The sequence below is a fragment of the Mirounga angustirostris genome, unplaced genomic scaffold, assembly GCF_029215605.1.
Source record: "Mirounga angustirostris isolate CCGP_5_RB_7025 unplaced genomic scaffold, mMirAng1.0.hap1 SCAF_5, whole genome shotgun sequence".
NCBI lineage: Eukaryota > Metazoa > Chordata > Mammalia > Carnivora > Phocidae > Mirounga > Mirounga angustirostris.
The window spans coordinates 20886298-20904487 of NW_026991713.1; the positions used below are offsets into that span (position 1 = coordinate 20886298).

Genomic DNA, 18190 nt, shown 5'->3' on the forward strand with positions numbered 1-18190 from the left:
GGGAAAATAAACTTAAGAAAAGGATAGTATGTTCTCTATTATTTTAAAAAGTATGTAATTCCATTTAGGTCCCTGTTCAAATACCAACCCCTCAGAAAAGCCTTTCCTGACTACTACTAATAGTAACATTCTGCCACTTTCTTTCCTTATATCCTCATCTTTATATATATATATTAGCATTACCACCTCCTGAAAATTATTTTTGTTTCCTCATTTATTGTCTTTCTCACCCTACTGGAGTGCAAACTCCATGCAGCTGTCTCCTGCCCGTTTCTTTACTGCTATATCCCCCAATGTCTGGAACCATGTTTAGTGCTTAGTAGGTGTTCAAAATGCAATTATTCAATGAATGAGTGTGATGTTTAGAAAAAAGGCTGAGGGTGCCTGGGTGGCTCAGTTGGTTAAGCGACTGCCTTCGGCTCAGGTCATGATCCTGGAGTCCCGGGATCGAGTCCCACATCGGGTTCCTGGCTCAGCGGGGAGCCTGCTTCTCCCTCTGACCCTCTCCCCTCTCATGCTGTTTCTCTGTCTCTCTTTCTCTCAAATAAATAAATAAAAAATCTTAAAAAAAAAAAAAAAGAAAAAAGGCTGAGAAGAACTACACTGAAATATTAACAATGATTCCATTTAAGTGGTGGGATTACAGGCCATTTTACTTTTTTTGTGTGTTGCTGTGTCTTCCAGTTCTTTAAGAAACATTATTACTATTATACTGGAGAGGGAGTAGAACAAACAAATGGCATAAAAATAAAAATGTAGCAACGAAATTACCTGGAGAGAGGATAACAATTGCTGTAAGCAGAGCATACTCTTCCTGAGTCATTTTCAATTCTGCAATGCTTTTATAAAAACTAAACATAGGTGTTATGTACTCATCAGAGATACCTATGGGGGAAAGATGAAAAATTACAGAGGCATAATAAAATTTTTGAGTGACTAAAAAGTGTAAAACTATAAACACATTGTACATACATGCACATGTTAATATTTATGCACAAATAATGACTACATATTATGTGTCCAGTCAAAGGCAGATCATCGCAAATATGGTCGGTTAACAAAATCCTCAAAATATCACCTAATCAGTGATTTGTGTGTCCCTGATTTTAGCAGTGCCTTTGTTTCAGTCACTGCTGTCCGACAATAAATGATAATGTTCTCAAATTGCCCAAAGACTCTCCCAACTTCACCATTTTCTAGATAGGGTTTGGTTAATCTTTTTAATATTAATATCTATAATCATGGTATAGGTAGCATCTTAAACAACCAACAAAAAATTAATGTTCTTAACCCCAGAAGTATAAACATCTGCACTTAATACATCAGCTAGAGTTCTTCTCAGAGTCCATTGTCTACTAGGGCATTGGTACTTGGCTGTTCTCTTCTAAGTCAATACACCCAAAATCAAAAATATCATGTACAGATCTAAACTCATCTTCCTCAAAATCCATCCCATTCCTGGTATTCCCATTCTCAGTGACTATTATCTTCACCCACCCATCTGCCCCTGCCTGACAACTGAGACTCGGCCCTCTCTCTAACTCAGGCAGGTGCCAAGTCCTATGATTTGACCTGCTACCTCTCCCTGGGTGCTCCCTCTCCTCTCCATGACACCGGGAATTGATTTCCTTTAAGTCCTTATTTCTTTCCATCTGGATTACTACAACTGCCTCCTCACTGGCCTTCCTGTCTTCAGTTCAGTCCCAGAATCACAAAATGCAAATCATACCCTGTTCCCCCAATTCTTACAAACCTTCAAAAACTCCCAGTGGCTTTTGTCATAAATGTTCTTCCTTTTTACATGGGAAATTCCAGGATCTGTCCCCTGCCTATCCCACTACCCACTACTCACCTACATGATAATACTAGTAGGATCCACATTTATTAAGTACTTATGTATTAGGCACTGTTCCAAGCACTTCTTATGCTACAATTCATTCAATCTTCTTAATACTCCATGAGATGGGCACCAAGAAATCATATAATTTGCCCAAAGACACACAGTTGGTGAGATGTGGAATCAGGATTTGAACCACAGCTAGCAGACTCCAGAGTCCTGGCTCTTAGCTGTCACTAAGCTGCGTCACCTTTCTATCATCCAGCCATGTTCAGCCACTTGGAGCTCCCTAAATTACTCACACTGCCCGGTTTTTATATTCTCTCTACTTGGAATATCCTCCTTCTCCTTTATCTAGATTAAACCTCTTCGTAACTTAAGACTCCTTTGTGTCACTTCCTCCACTCATTCAACAAGTATTAATTTTGTGCTTGTTCTGTGCATAGCTCCACTCCAGAAGAGCTTTGACTGCAGAATTACAGAGAAAAGGAGGAGGAGAAGGAGCAGGAGGAAGAGGAGGGGAGGAGAAGGAGGAGAAGAAAAAGACCATGGGAATGAAAAATAAAAAGACTGTGATGTGACTTATGGATGAATTAAGATGAGAATGAATTTCCCAGAATTGGTCCACACTAAAATCGACTGCTCTATTCCATCTCCAACCAGACCTAGAGCCATACAACTTTGGCCAAACCAAACTAGAATATAGTTGGATTCCAGACACTAAAGAGTACAATTATCATCTAATATTATGCTTCACAGAGTCAGAAAGTCTAAATCCTTACCTTTAGAATAATCTAAAGAGTCTTCCCAAACTGAATCCCTGGTCTCTCTCTTTAGTCAGAATGTCACACTTTTCTTCCCCGTTGACTTTTGATTCTTTAATTGACCCCAGTGGGCTCTCTTTACAATAGTGTCTTTGTTAAGCAATTTGGGTATTATATCATGTGGAAGATTCCAACTTTTACAGATTGAACTGAATACCCATGACTAAACTAGATACAACTTAAAAATGCAGAAGGTTGAAGTATGTGAGCCTGGGAATACCAGTCCTGGTTTCCAACAAACATGGAGGTTGAGTTAGTGAGCCAGCTCTGAGTTTGAAAACTGACCTATGACTTGATGTTGGTCACAGTACCTAAACTTCCATAAGCCTCAGTTTCTTCATCTGTGAAATGTGAACTATAACAATAGCATTATATGAGATAATATATGTGTAGTGCTTAGCATAATGCCTGGTTGATAGCAAACCCTCAATAAATGTTAGAGCAAATACTATTATTGTTATTCAGGAAATTGGATCAATTTATAGATCATTAGTTCATTTTTATCTCAGTTCACCTTAATTTTAGTTAGATTATGCTTATTTACTTTTGGTTAACAAAGCAATGTTTTTGTTTTGTTTTTACATTCTGCACTTTCCTAGAGATGAATACAAATTGGCTGATCGGTGATTTGCTTTGGTATTTTTCTAGGTGTTAAAGCTAAACTAAGATCTATATTTTCCTGGTAAGGTTGGTTTTTTTGTTTTTTGTTTTTTTTGTTTTTCCACTTTAAAAAAGAAAAATGGCAGTCTTTAGGCTTTCCTCAGCATTCAAGGACTACACCCATCATTTGTGGCTACCTAAAATAATAACTCATGACCATGCTATGTTTTAAAATAGTATACATACAAGGATTTGGCAATAATATTAAAGGCAGCTGATTTGAAAATATTTAATTTTTAGAAATCATCTTTGACTACCTAATTTCCTATTTTGTCTTTCTAAATCCCCATTAACCTTCCAAAAATGCTACCTCCATTAGCTATCTAACTATAGCTAATACTTTTGAGGAGAAAAGAGGTAAAGATATTTGTTATGATTGTTCATAGTGTACATATTGTACAAGCTAACAGTGAATATAGTGAAAATGTAGAAAATAATAGAATTTTTAAAAAATAAATTTCCTACAGCATAGATCAAATATAAATCTGCATTTAGAATTGGAGTTAATAATCAGAATTAACCACAGCACCATCAACAAAGGGGTGTTTTAAGTGTTTATGGACCAGCAGTTTCTAACCTAACAATAATATCATTCCAAAGGGGCAATCTTTTCTTGTTTTCCTGCCTCCTCCTTTCTGGAGATATGCTTCAAGTTTGTTTCATTTTTTGCTCCTCTGCCCAATTAGCTGATTTTTGGCCACAAGGGGGGGCTATTTTCTAACTTAAGGACAAAGACTACTGTGAAAAAGGACGAAGTTTAAAAAAAAAAAAAGTATGTTTCTGCTCCTGTTTCTTGCTTTGCCTTTTTTAAAGAAAGAGGTATGTACCTGAACAATTAATTGTTCAATAATCAAAATAGTCTTTGAGAGAAAAACTACTTGATAGAATTAACTATGCTATTTTAAGTTATTTTGAATGTAAATGTCTTTTATTTCCTAATTAACTTCCAAGTTTTGATTGGGAACAAAAAATAAAGCAGAAGGATGTGTGTGTGTGATACAAGAATACATATTATATAAGACACCATTCCTGGTATTTTAAATACCTCTATCTGATTTATTATACTTGATAGGATCAAGATAGACGAAGAATCTTACTAAAAATGATGCTTTTTGCTCAAAATCATGTAATTTGACATTTTCCTAGAAATGACACCACCCCATAGCATAGAAGTTAAGGTATAAGTCTCTGACATACCCTACAAAGCAATGTTTGCCTTCTGCTTTCCTTTCAAACCTAAGCTGTCTCCATCCCAGTAGTTTCTCTATGAGCTAATGACACCAAATCTTGGTTCCTGAAGCTGATTCACGTCACTGTCTACACAATTTCTCTACCTCCCTCTCCCCCCAGTCCCATGGCCAATGTACTATGGCAGAGGCGGACTGAAGCTCCAGCCCAAGGTCCAGCCACTGTTGGTCTCATTTCTCTTGTCAGAGGTTGGTCTAGTCAGCGACAGTACAATTTTGACCAATGAGACAAAGGAGAGTCTACTCAGGAGGTCTCAAGAAAGATTTCTATACTCAGGAAGAAGTCATTAAGTTTCTTCATTAAGTTTCTTTTTCTTTTGGCCACTGTTGCACCTAGATGTGATGCCTGGAAATGCTGTGGCCAGGAAGAGAATCAGCCTGAGGATAGAGCCAATACACCAAAGATAGCAGAGCAGAAATTTGAAAAAGACCTGTCCTTACTTTTTAGGCCATATTGAATTGGATTTTCTGTAATCATCAGCTAAGGGCATCCTAACAGATAGTTCCTCTAAAAATAAGATACATTTTTAAAGTCTTCATGCTTTTTTTTGCCTGAAATATAAGGCAAACCCTGTTAGGCTAGGACACACCACTCGTGTTTCAAGGCAACATTCAAATTTTGCTTTCTCTGTGGAGCTTTCCCTGTGTCAGTGAAGCAGAATTAGTTGCTTTCTTCTCTAGGTCCATTTCTATTGCATCTATCACAATTCATATCTCTCCTTCCCAATACAGTGTGAAATGCCAGAAAAAATTCTATGAGAACAGGAACCAATGCTGTATTCCTAGTGCTTGACACACTGCCTGACCACCAAAGGGTGCTCCATAGATGTTTCTCACTCATCTCTGTATCCTCAGTTACCAGCATCCTGTTGGAGACATGGTAGAAATTAACAAATGTTTGTTAAATTGGGCAATATTCTGTTTTGCTAGTTCCTTGCAATGAAGGTGACATAGTTGTGAGACACGATGGGGCAAGGGATGCCCTTAAGACAATGGAAACATTCTCATGGTGTTAAGAGATTGGACCCTAACCTCTATTTCAACTGCTAAATTCTACACAGAGAGTCATTTGTGCCATACTGTTGGCCTTAAGTGAAAAGCTGCCATCAAGTTAGCAATTCAAAAAACAATTACTTTCAAAATAAAATATTTAATTTGAAATATTTAATAAATAACATGCTTCCCATTAACCCTAGAGGCTAAAGGTTATGTGGCTAAGTTAGATTTCACTGGTGCTTAGGAGTTGCCAGGGTTTGGATTGTCAAGTTCCAGATTCATCTCAACAAAATTCACCAATTTTTGTACACCAGCTGTGTCCCAGGCACTGTGATAATGCTGGGAATAACCTTCTAGCAGTCAACAGATTAATGGAAGAAGCAGATACATAAATAAATTCATATTGTCCAATACTGGACAAGTAAAAAAGGCTTAGGGAACACAGCTGAGAGCCAATGAAAATGCTGACTCCTATATTAATTTAATACTTTCTCTTATTTTGAAAATGTCTTTTTCCTACAGTTTGAACCCCACATTTGTCTATGCCAAAATTACATGACCACTTTTAAAAGCAAAATGAGGTGTTAAGAACTCTAAATTTTGACTTATGCATTTACTTTTCTTATAAATATTCTGTTATTTGTTCTTAACATTTCCAACCCTTTTTTCAAAGTCAGTATCTGAATCGATAATCAGCTTACATCAGCTTCTTTAGAAAAGTTAGTTCTTAAAATTGTTTTCATTTGTTGCCGAAGCTAAAGCAGTGAAATCATGTGTATTTAAAGAGCAGAAAAACAAGCCCAGTATACTGCACAGAGTACACTTGACCATGCTACTGTAAACTAGCTACAACTCCATCATGCTAATAAGGATCTCTCATTTCTCTGACCTCCCTGATTCTATTCCCTTTATCATTTACCTAAAGCCAATTGCAAATAGCTACCTGCTCCTTATATGTTCTCTCTCAACCAAAGGGCAGGAACTGTGTTTTACTAGGTCTTTTCATTCCTTACTAGCTGATAGTAGAGCAAATATTAGACCATGGTGAGTGACAGGTGCAACATATAGAAAGAGCACCAGGCTTTGAGTTAGATAACCTGCGTTCATCTCCTGTCAATCTGCTGATTAGCTGTGGGACATTGGGCAGGTCAGTTAGCTTCTCTAAGCCTGTTTTCTCATCTATAAAATAGGAGCATAACACCCACCTTTAGGGGCCATTGAGAATACAAATAAGATGATGTGTATAAAAGCGAACTATTACAAAATCACAAGATAAATACTGTCATCCTGATAAACACATATGAATTGAATATTTCATTTATGTCTGTTATGGGAATCAAAAAAGGTCAAAAATATAAATTTCAGAGGTTCTTTATATTTGAAGTTAACAGAACAATTTGCATTGGTCTGTGAAAAGTTATTGCTAATTTCCTTAATGTTAAAATGTAAACTCATTCAATGTTAGCAATTTCAGTGCTATCGTATTTTATGGTATCATATGATAATCCTTAGTTTTAATAAATATTTCAGCTTTAAAATCTAGTTTGCATAATAGTACATTAGGAATAATATAATTGAGGCACTAGAATTATATAGAAATAACCCAACCACAGGTTATGTCAGATATAATGTTCTGAAGCCTCAATTAACATAAAAAAACACTATAATCCTCATTAAGTAAATGTATCTCAGGAGACAGTACTTTTGTGTATGTAATTGGGATTTAATAATAGCAAACAAAAGAGTATGAATTTGAAGAACAAGAAAGGAAATTTCACATTATATTCTTTAAAGAGTTCTGTAGGCATAGACAGGGCAACTTTGAGATGATATGTTTCTCTAGAATTAAATGTACAATAGAAAGAAGAATGTGTTATATTTGCATAAGAATAAAAAGTTATTCTGGAAGGTCATCTTGCAAGATCAGGTTTTTATGTGGTGTGTGGAAGAGGCAATGTTCCGAAAATCCACTGGGAGAAGCAAATTCATAAATATTAATAAATGGAAACATCATTATAGATAATAAAATATGAAGCAGCATGTGAGTTTGAATGGGTTTTATTGTCACAATATGTGGTTGATGTTTGGGTAAAGTAATCTATTTATGAACTAGAGGCACACATATTTATTTCTACAGTTCGTATTCTGGAAAATTTCATTCTTGAACTTTCCTGAAACTTGCAAAATCACAAGTTCTGAAACCTATGTTAATCAAGCAAGTTTTTTTTTTCTATTTTAGTACCTATTTTTAACCTGCAAGACCCTCACAGTTTCTCACCTAGTTATTGCATTGATTTCTTTATAGACTTGTCTCAATCCCTCTAAAACTTCCTTCATATTACTGCTTGAAAGACTTTTCTACAGTACTGCTATGGTCATGTCATATCTGCTCAGAACATTACAAAGACTCCTCATTATACAAGAACTATATTAATCTATTTTTATGGTGTCCAATGTCCTTAAAAATCTAGCAGTTACTACATTTCACCTTCAGAAATACTATTTTTCAGCAATATCATGGTATTTGTGAATCCAACACATGGATGTTCTCACACCTCCACATCTTTGCACTTGCAATTTCTATATTATTATTTAATGGCTATAGCCCTTGGAATGCCTCAGACTTTTGTGGTTTGACGAGTTCTTAACCATCCTCCATGATTCACTTGTCAACTTTTTAAGCCTTTTCTGACTCACCAAGTAGACTCAGGGAAGGCAAGCACATCTCTCTGCTTCAATTTCATTTTGCATATACATCCCTCCTAGTCCCAATTACGCTGCACATTGTTTTGGAATCCTTTGCTTATACAACTTACCCATTAGTCTATAAGTCCTCAGGGGACAAAGAACATATTTCCTCATCTCCATACCCTCAATAATTATACAGTGCTTGGCACAAATCAAGTATTCGATGTACATTTGTTGAATAGAAAGATCTCCTTTATTGTGCCTATTGATTAGTAACTCATTTCCCCCTCCTACTCAATGGACATAAAGTTTCAGTTAAGCAAGATGAATATCTGCTATACAATATTGTACCTATAAGCAACAATGTTGTATTGTACACTTAAAATTTTGCTAATAGTGTAGATCTCAGGTTAAGTGTTCTTATCACAATAAAAAAAAAAATCAAGATACTCAAGTAGCTGCCCAAGTGACTGGCTAAACCAGCAGTCAGAAAAAATGATTAGTTAAGAGAAGACAAGCAGTAAGACTTATAGAACTGGATGGTACCTTGGAGGTTACCTGATTCAACCCTTCTCCCTTACCCCCAGCATCCTGGACGAATGGACAGATGAATGAACACACACACACACACACACACACACACACACACAATACATTCCAGACCATGTAAAATAAAATCTGTCCAGAATAAGAATCCATATTTCTTGATAATATACTGTCTTTCAAAGGGTGAAAATCTCCAACAATATATTTCTCAGACTCTTTCCCTTCTCTCCATTTCTTCTGGGAGCATGTTCTTGAAACCTCTTGCTTCCTGAGAGATGTCTCCCATCCTGGCTTATCCTAACATTGCTGGAAGATTTGTAAAGCATGACTGATGTTTTTCCTCCCCTGTTCAAAAATCTTCAATGTCTCCCTGTTTCTTAGAAAATAAAGAATAAAGCCTTTATCCTAGCATTCAAGGTCCTCACCATTTGATTCTGACTTCTAAAAAAAATTCTATTTCCCTTTGATGTAACCCTTAATCCAATCAAACTCAACTACTCATTCTTCTTTGTGTGCATAACCTGAGCTTTCTTGCCTCAGTCCTTTGTTTCTGTTGGTCCTTCTCTCTTATACCTCCACCCTGAATATTCATATCTAATATCATTCAAGGCCCAGCTTGCCAATGAAATCTTTCCAGAGCCTTACCAACTAGAAGTCACCCCTATCTCACTTTCCTTCCACATTTCATTAAAACTATCAATGTACAGTTCATGTCTTTCTACTAGACTATAAGCTTCCTAAGAGAAGGAAGATGCCTGATTCCTCTCTTCGCTACCTCCACAGTACCTTGCCCTTAAATATATGTTAAACTAATAAATCTTTGGATATATATGAATAATGCATCTTTTTAAAATGTGCATTCTTTAAATCCATCAATGATGATAATTATGCTTTCAGTATTTAAGAGAAGAAAACACAATAATTATGGGATGGCTGCTTTTAAAAAATAATTTTCAATTTTTCAATTATTTTCCTTATATTGCAAATGCAGAACTTCCTAAAAACTTTCCTTCCAATATCTATTCTAAAACACTGATTTTATAAGTACTTAAACTTGTTCTAGTCATTCATAAAAAGATAATACTTTGGAAAGAAAAGATCTTGAGCCATCATTTCATTTCATTCATCCCTCCCCTCCCAATCCATATATAAAGCATCTCAGGAAAATAAAAACTTATCCTATTTTAAAACTCTTCTAAGATAAATTGCACAGAATTCCTGGAAATTTATTCCAATGTCTCTTAGCTCTTTCTGTCACAGTATTCCTCCATAGTAAGTTCAGCTCATACTATTATTTTATTTTGTCTATTGAGAGGCAGTGTAGTAGTTTAGACAGGGCTTCTAATGTCAGACTTCCCGTCTGTCTCTGGGAAAGTTATTAACCACTCTCTGTGTCAGTTTCCTTATCTATTAAATTTGAATAATAACAGTACTTATTTCATAGGACTTTGCAAGGATTTGATGAAATCATATATGTGAAGTATTTAGGACAGTGTCTAAAACCTAGTAAATGATGTATAAATGTTGCTAATAATAATTCCTTTTATTTTGCTTTGAATAGAGATGGGTAATAGTTTGATTCATAGTCATTCATACATGAATATTTTGAACAAATTAATCTTTTTTTTTGGACTGAATTGTCTCAGCTCCTGTATGCTATGTTTTTTATTAGACTAATTTTCCAAACTTTAAAAAAATTCCTCCTTTGGCCCTTAATCTTAATATATGGCAAAGAGTATTTTTGGTATTTTGCTAATACAACCAGGATTTTTGAACCAACCCTCTAAACACCTCAACTATTTAATTCTTACTTGCAGGAGCAAACTCTTTACTATTAACCAAATCACTTACCACTCTTCCGAATTCTTTCTTCTAGTAGGTCAGTATGTCCAGCTGGAAGTTTCTTATTGAAAATCTCAGCTGAACGGAGGAACATAGCTTCAACTGCAGACCCTTTCAGCAAAGCAATCTGATCTTCATGGTCCAAAGTCTGAAATCCTGGATGAAGGTGATAATCAAAGCAGTATGAGGGAATTGTGAATTCTATATAACAATATTTCATCATGACTATCATCCCCATTGATAAAGCATTTCCATAAAGTGATTTTATAATTGTTTTAAGATTGGGTATGTTGAGGTTCCGCCACCCTCTTTCTCTTCAGCTAGGTGGCCGAGCGTTTTAGTGGCGGCGGCCAGCAGACGCAGAGATGCAGATCTTTGTGAAGACCCTGACGGGCAAGAACATCACCCTCGAGGTTGAGCCCAGTGACACCATTGAGAATGTCAAAGCCAAAATCCAAGACGAGGAGGACATCCCGCCTGACCAGCAGCGTCTGATTTTTGCGGGCAAACAGCTGGAAGCTGGCCGTACTCTGTCAGACTATAATATCCAGAGAGTCCACCCTGCACTGGGTGCCACCTCCGGGGTGTCATCATCGAGCCTTCCCTCCGCCAGCTGGCCCCAAAATACAACTGCAACAAGATGACCTGCCACAAGTGTTATGCTCGCCTGCACCCCCGCGCTGTCAACTGCCTCAAGAAGAAGTGCGGCCACACCAACAACTTGTGCCCCAAAAAGAAGGTCAAATAAGGCCCCTCCACCGGCTCTTCCTTTGCCCGCAGGGCGGCCTCCTGCCCGAGCCCCAAGGCCCTGGGGCCTCAATAAAGTTCCCCTTTCATTGACTGGAGCAGTAAAAAAAAAAAAGAAGAAGAAGAAAAAAAAGATTGGGTAGGTTGAGTCATTAAGTATCTATTGTTCTCTCCCAAATAGAAGCTGACTTTTATCTTCGTTGAGTAGGATTTGTTGAACAAGTTGGGTAAAAAAGGATGTCAGATCCCCATCAAAAATACATGTTATGGCAGAACAGACTGATTCAGATGAAGCAGCCCTCAGAAATTAGAAGAAAACAAATTCTCTTCGAGCCATTATATTAGTCAAGTCTGGTGTCATAGGGTCAACTCTGCAGAATGGAAGCATCCACAAAGCAGAAAAAAATCTTTACATATATCCAGACATTTAAGGGAATATTTGGCTGATTCATTAGTTCATCTGGACAATGGGGACATTTTCAAAAAAACAAAACAATCAAGGTCACGTTAAGATACCTGCTCTGAGCTCAGCACTGTATCGTGCAGGGTAGAAAAAATCAGAGAAATATGGGAATGGATTGATAACCTGAAGGAACATACACACTTGGAAAATCCAAAGTCCTTATCCTGGCTTATCTGCCACAGTCACCAGCAGCCTCCCTGACATCATTTCTTCTTCCTCCTTCCCCTGACCCCTGGCTCGGCTGTGAACATACAAGCTTGCTTTGCCTCAGGGGTAAATGCCCTTCCCCAGCTATCCCCACATCTCACTCCCTCACTGTATGCAGATCTCTGCCTCAAGGTAATCCTACTAAAACAATACTCCCCAGAACTCACTGGTTCCTACCTGCTTTATTTTTTATTCATAGAATTTACCACTACCTAACATAATAAATTTATTTGCATATTTGTTAATTGTCTGCCACATCTAATAGAGTATAAACTTCCTGGGGGCAGAGACTTTGCCATTTTGTTCACTTTTGTATCCCCAGGGCCTGGCACATAATTGATATCCAAGAATTATTTGTTGAATAATTGGATGACTGAATAAATGGGAAACAAACACAAGCTCCTATGCGCATATATACACACGCACGCGCATACAATACATATAAAGATAAACTATACCACCAGGGTCTAAATGGCTTAGAAAAGTATTAAATAACAATGGGAGTTTAGAGAAGAGAGTAATGCGAAGGATTAAGAATCACTATCTTAGTGAATCTAAGAGCTCCTTTGGGGACAGGAGCCTTTCCTGCAGGGTCTCCAGCACCCTGGACAATGCCTGGCACAGATTATGTTCAATGAACTACAGAATGAAATGATTCATCTCTACTATCTTTCACAAACACCCTTTCATTTTTGGAATTATAGTGCTATTATTACTATTTATCATCATGCCATTTCCATTATTATTATTAAAATGCTAATTTTAACTATATTGCTACTATTGTTAAAATTTCTCAGGAGTTTTGGGTCTTTTATCTCCTTCTGTATTTTAATTTTTTCTTTTTTAGAAAGTTTTTTTATTTTTTAATTTTTTTAAAGTTTATTTTTAAGTAATCTCTACTCCCAATGTGGGGCTCAAACTCTCAACCTCCAAATCAAGAGTGACATGCTCTCTCAACTGAGCCAGCCAGGTGGCCTTGCTTTACTCATTAAACATACATTAATTGTACTCTTTCCTCCCCTCAGGAACTAGTCTAATCACAGGGAATAAAGAGATGTGTCAGTTATTGCTGTTGTCTTCAGATAAGCTACCTTTTATGAAGAAGATTTTTTTCTTCAATTATTTTGTGATTCAAGACCAACAGACCATTTGAACTGAAAAACTCTCTTTTCACAAACAACCAAAAACATCATATTTCTCCCTTTCCCAATTCCTCCTCCCACACTTTCTATTCTTGTCTAAACTTGTTTTTGATCAAGATTGCCTTAATTAGCATATAACAAATTAAGTCCTTCTTTCATTGTTAATAAAATGAGAGAATATTAATATTAAAATGATAATGAGCACTTTCTCCTCACATTTTTAATGAGTTTTATGTAGGCTTATGTCTATCCATGACACTTTAATAAAATAATAGCATAATGCTGGCCAAAGAAGACAAATTAACCTGTCTAATTAAAATCTTACATCAGAAGTTACTTTCTATAATTTAATATTACAGGGTTATGCTCTTGTACAAGGTATTAATTATACTCTTTTAGATCATGGAATTCTATTGTACTAATATATTTTTAAAACACTGAAACAAATGTATTGGCTTAGATAGCATTGATAATGTAGCTGGAAGAATTGGGAAGCTGGGAGATAAGAATCTTGAATTCTAGTTTCTGTACTGGCACCATCCAAATGACTATGGATAAGTTCCTCTCCCTCATTCCACAAATATAATTGTTCATTAAGCCCTATCAATTTTTGAATCTCTCTTCATTTTGTTTTCTCTTCGGTCTCCCACTGCTGTTGTTTTATTCCAAGCCCTCTGCCTTGATCAGTGCAGTAGTATCCTAACTGATCCCTCCTCCTTGGTCTCTCCCCATTCAAATCCATCTTATATAAAACTGATCAAGTCATATCTATATAACATAAATCCATAACTTCCCTGTCAACACACACAACAGCAAAGAGGCACCAAAAGCTCTCTACCGTCCAGGGGATGATTATTAAATTCCTTAGTTAGACCCTTATCAGGCTGGTACCAACTACCTTATGTCTAACCAAGGAGCCCACCACTTTATGCTGCAATCACATTGAATTTTCCTCTCTCATCTCTAATAATCCTGTTTTTATTTATGCCTTATATTTTACATTTTCACAAGCAGATCTCTCAACTTGGAAGTTTCCTTCTCTTCTATACCACCAGGAAAACTGCTTTATCTTTTAGACCCGATTAAAATATTATTTTCTTTGAAGTCTCCCTGTCTTTCTCAGATACAATTAGCAACCTCTTCCTCTCTGTTCAAACAGCACTTTGTATATAATTTTTTATTATGACCTTTCTTTAATCATTCCCTTTGAAGGTAATAGCTAGGTACTTAGTATGAAATAGGTATCAACAAATGTTTATTAAATGAATAAATGGATAAATGACAACTTTGCAAAGTCTCGATTTCTTAGTCTATCAATTCAGAAGAACTATTATAAATGATTTCACATATCTTACCTGGTTCTAACATTTCATGCCTATAGTACTTAGACACATTAACTTAAATCAGATGTAAAATAATCACTACTTTACAATGAACAGAACTGACTCAATGTCACAAGAATATTGCACAGTATGACAGAAAAGTATCTACATGTAAAAATACCTGGCAGTTTTTTGGTGAATTCTACGAGAATCTGTACATGATTCGTTGCCATTTCAGTTAAAATGAGAAAGTTTTCTTCTGCACTGAATTCTTCTTTTAACTAAATTTTAAGGGGAAAAAAAGCAAATGATAAATAAATAGATAAAAGGATAAATCAACACAAAATCATTAGACTAAAGAACCAGATTTGGATAATAAAATTTAAATTCCAGCTCATATTTTTCAGATCCTTGGAGGATAATTACTATCACCTAGATAGATATGAGACTTCTTATTCTTTGTTTAATGCTGCTGAAATTCAAATGTATAAACTAAATTCTCAGCTCTAATTATTTCAAAATAACAAATTCATATATAAATTCTACCTCCAAGGTACTAAAAGCTCCAGAAAATATTAACTTTAAACCCATGTATTTTCAGATACCTGTACGTACAATTTTATTTGTTATTTCCTGAGGCATCCTCTGTTTGCTGTATGAATCCATAATATAATGCAGAAGATTCTGTTGATCTGGGGTGAGTTCAGTTTTCTCCTACACTGGCAAAAAAATAAAAGGTGTTAGGGAAGGTGGTTATAAGGCATTTTTTGTATATGTGCATCCATCTGGAGTAAACTTATCTCAGAAATTGTTGATAAAAGCCCTAAATATGGCAGGAACTATGCACTCTGATATAATGTGTACTGTAATTGCTTACTCTGGGTCCTTGGTCAAGCCATATCACATTTCACTAAATGTGTCCCAAGTTGTTCATTTTTCTGTTTGTAAAATAGGGATAACAAAATATCCATTTCATGTACTTCTTGGTAATATATAATGGTCTGGATATGAAGTCTATCAAGCCCATTCAGAGAGAAGTTCAGTGAAAGTTCACTAAGGAAAAGTTCCCACATTTTAGAGCACTCATATAAAGCAAGAGTTGACAAACTATGGCCCATCAACCAAACCCACCTGGTTTTGTGACTCGATTGGAACACAACCATACTTACCTGTTTATGTGTTATCTATGCTGCTTTTGCACTAAAATGGCAAGAGTTGAGTAGTTGTCATGGAGACCTTGTGGCCAAAGCCTAAAATATCTGACACTTTACAGAAGAAAGTGTTTGCCTAGCCCTGAAGTAGAGTCATCAATCTGGACAATTCAGACCCCGAACATCGAACATCACTTTCTCCCTTACTAGCATCTTTTGAAGTGTGGATAATTGTGTCAACTCTTTGCCTCCTTATACCAAAGTGTGATTGATGAAGTACTATGGCAAGATAATATGAAATTATTTTTTTCTGAAATGAATGCAAAAATACTATACTTGGAAAACTAAATGTGGATGAGGTTTTCCTTGTCGGTAGTATAATAAATATTAAGAAGAATGTGACTTAAGCAAGCATGGATTTTTGTTTTCTCAACTAATGGCAAATTAAAGTTCCTCCATATACCCTGTGGATTATCACCATGTGTTTAACCAATCATCCAAAATGCTGTTCCTCTATTTTGCCTCAATTTGTTCAAAGGATTTCTTGCATAATTTGTGAGCTCTATGGGAAAGGCTTTTCTCTATTGTTCCACAGATGTGTATTGCCTCAATTTTACCCATTGATAGGGACTAATCCACAAACCTCTACTGAATACACATCCTTCCCACTTTACATTTCCCTTCTTAATGACAGAGAAAAGAAAATGGTCATCAGAACTCAACCTGAGGGGTGCCTGGGGTTCTCAGTTTGTTAAGTGTCTGCCTTTGGCTCAGATCATGATCCCAGGATCCTGGAATCCAGCCCAGCAGCGGGGGGCTCCCTGCTCTGCAGGGAACCTGCTTCTCCCTCTCCCTCTGCCTACCACTCCCCTGCTTGTATGCTCTCTCTCTCTCTCTCTGTCAAATAAATAAAATCTTAAAAAAAAGAAAAAACCCTCAACCTGAAAAATCCATTTTCTACACTGAACCATTTCTACTGGCAACCTCTTGGTAGTAGGAGTGGAATGGAGCCAGGGAGACAGACAGCGTTCATTTTACTTTATTTACTGCTATTATTTGAATTTCTACACCAAAGCAGACATTACTTTCTCAATTAAAAAGAAGAAACCCACTTAATGCACAACTGGAATGAAATTCTGCTTATGGTGGCTCTAATTTTAAAGCCTCCCAGACAGGTCACTACATGCCTAGAAGCTCAGCTGCTATGGGCTTTAGCGGACACCATTGCATGTTATTACCCTGCATGACTTGGTTGTCGAGGTCACTTGTCGCAAATCCCGACCTTCGCTGTCTTCATTAATGGTCTGATCTGCATGCTGCTTCACGTTTTTTCTTAGTCGTTTAGATTTACACTGAATTTCAGTTAACAAGCCTGAAAAAATAAAACACAGAGATTTCACCACAGAGTCGTATTGGGTCTGTGGTCATGAGGCAGTTGATGTGTAGTCGGTTCACATCCATGCAATTTGGCACAGAGCTAATTCTAGCCCTTCTGAATTTTGAGACTTGGCCTTGAACAAGAAATTTATCCCTCTGTGACTCTCAGTTTCTTCATTTGTAAAATAGGAAAAATATCTACCTCAAAGAGTTTTGTATAGATTAAGGATAATTGGGGCTTTTTAAAAAAATGTACTTTATGTAAAGAATTTGTAATACTAAAGCATTGTACAAATGCAAAGTATTCAGTCAATAAAAAAGTGAATGACACTCTCTCCATTCCAGGTCTGGGGGACCCTGAAAGTGTTTCACAACATAATGTTAATATTATTTCTCATCCATGTTCACATAATTGTATCATAAAAAGTATATTCAATTTCACATTAAACACACATAAGTAAACACATACTGAGCAAAACAAATGTCAACATCCTTTAGGGAAAATTTTAAATCTTCTTAATCTTTAGAACTGTATACATTATTGAGAACATAGTTAGAGATGGAAATAACTCAAAGGGACTTTGAAATTTCCTTTTGAAGAATCATATAATATCAAAATTAATTTATACTTAAACAGAGCTATAAAAAATAATGCAGAACAATCTTCCATATTCCCATTTAACATCCTTACTCTCTCAATGTTAATGAAACTAAGTTCCAGGAATTTCTTTGTCCAGGGAATTTATTTTATAAGATCACATGAAAGCTCTGCATCTGTTACTGGACAAGTTTACATTAATAATAGTACAGACTCTTGTGGGTGGAATCACGAAAAATGTCCTCAGTGCTCCCATTGGAATGAGTTCATATTTAAGTGATGAGCAACATGAACTCCCCAGTATCAAAGTAAGCATTTCCATTGCAAGATTGGATTCCAGCAGTAGTCCCTACTGCAGTCTCTTGTTTCATATGCCGAGAGGAGATAGTGATCATCTACTATAAAACTTTCATCCACCCAGAGCTGGATTATTTACACTGACCTATTTTTCCCCCTCCTGCACACATTATTTCTCTGGGTCCATCCCAGTCGCCTGTACAATGTGGGAACAATAGAATAGGAGTCACCTTCCAAAGGCTTTTA

At 36.3% G+C, this 18190-nt stretch overlaps 1 protein-coding gene and 1 pseudogene across 4 annotated transcripts in view; one reads left to right on the forward strand and one right to left on the reverse strand.

The window, feature by feature from the left end:
• Nucleotides 1-18190, reverse strand: part of NR1H4 (nuclear receptor subfamily 1 group H member 4) — a 47106-nt gene that overhangs the window by 1142 nt on the left and 27774 nt on the right. For all 4 annotated transcript variants that reach the window (XM_045867160.1, XM_045867152.1, XM_045867145.1 and 1 more), the window contains 5 exons: nucleotides 16911-17044; nucleotides 15137-15235; nucleotides 14703-14802; nucleotides 10650-10796; nucleotides 772-885 (listed from right to left, as the gene is read on the reverse strand). In XM_045867160.1, coding sequence (XP_045723116.1) covers nucleotides 772-885; nucleotides 10650-10796; nucleotides 14703-14802; nucleotides 15137-15235; nucleotides 16911-17044 — 594 coding nt within the window. The remainder of the gene's footprint in view (nucleotides 1-771; nucleotides 886-10649; nucleotides 10797-14702; nucleotides 14803-15136; nucleotides 15236-16910; nucleotides 17045-18190) is intronic.
• On the forward strand, nucleotides 10996-11508 carry LOC123843382 (ubiquitin-ribosomal protein eL40 fusion protein-like; annotated as a pseudogene).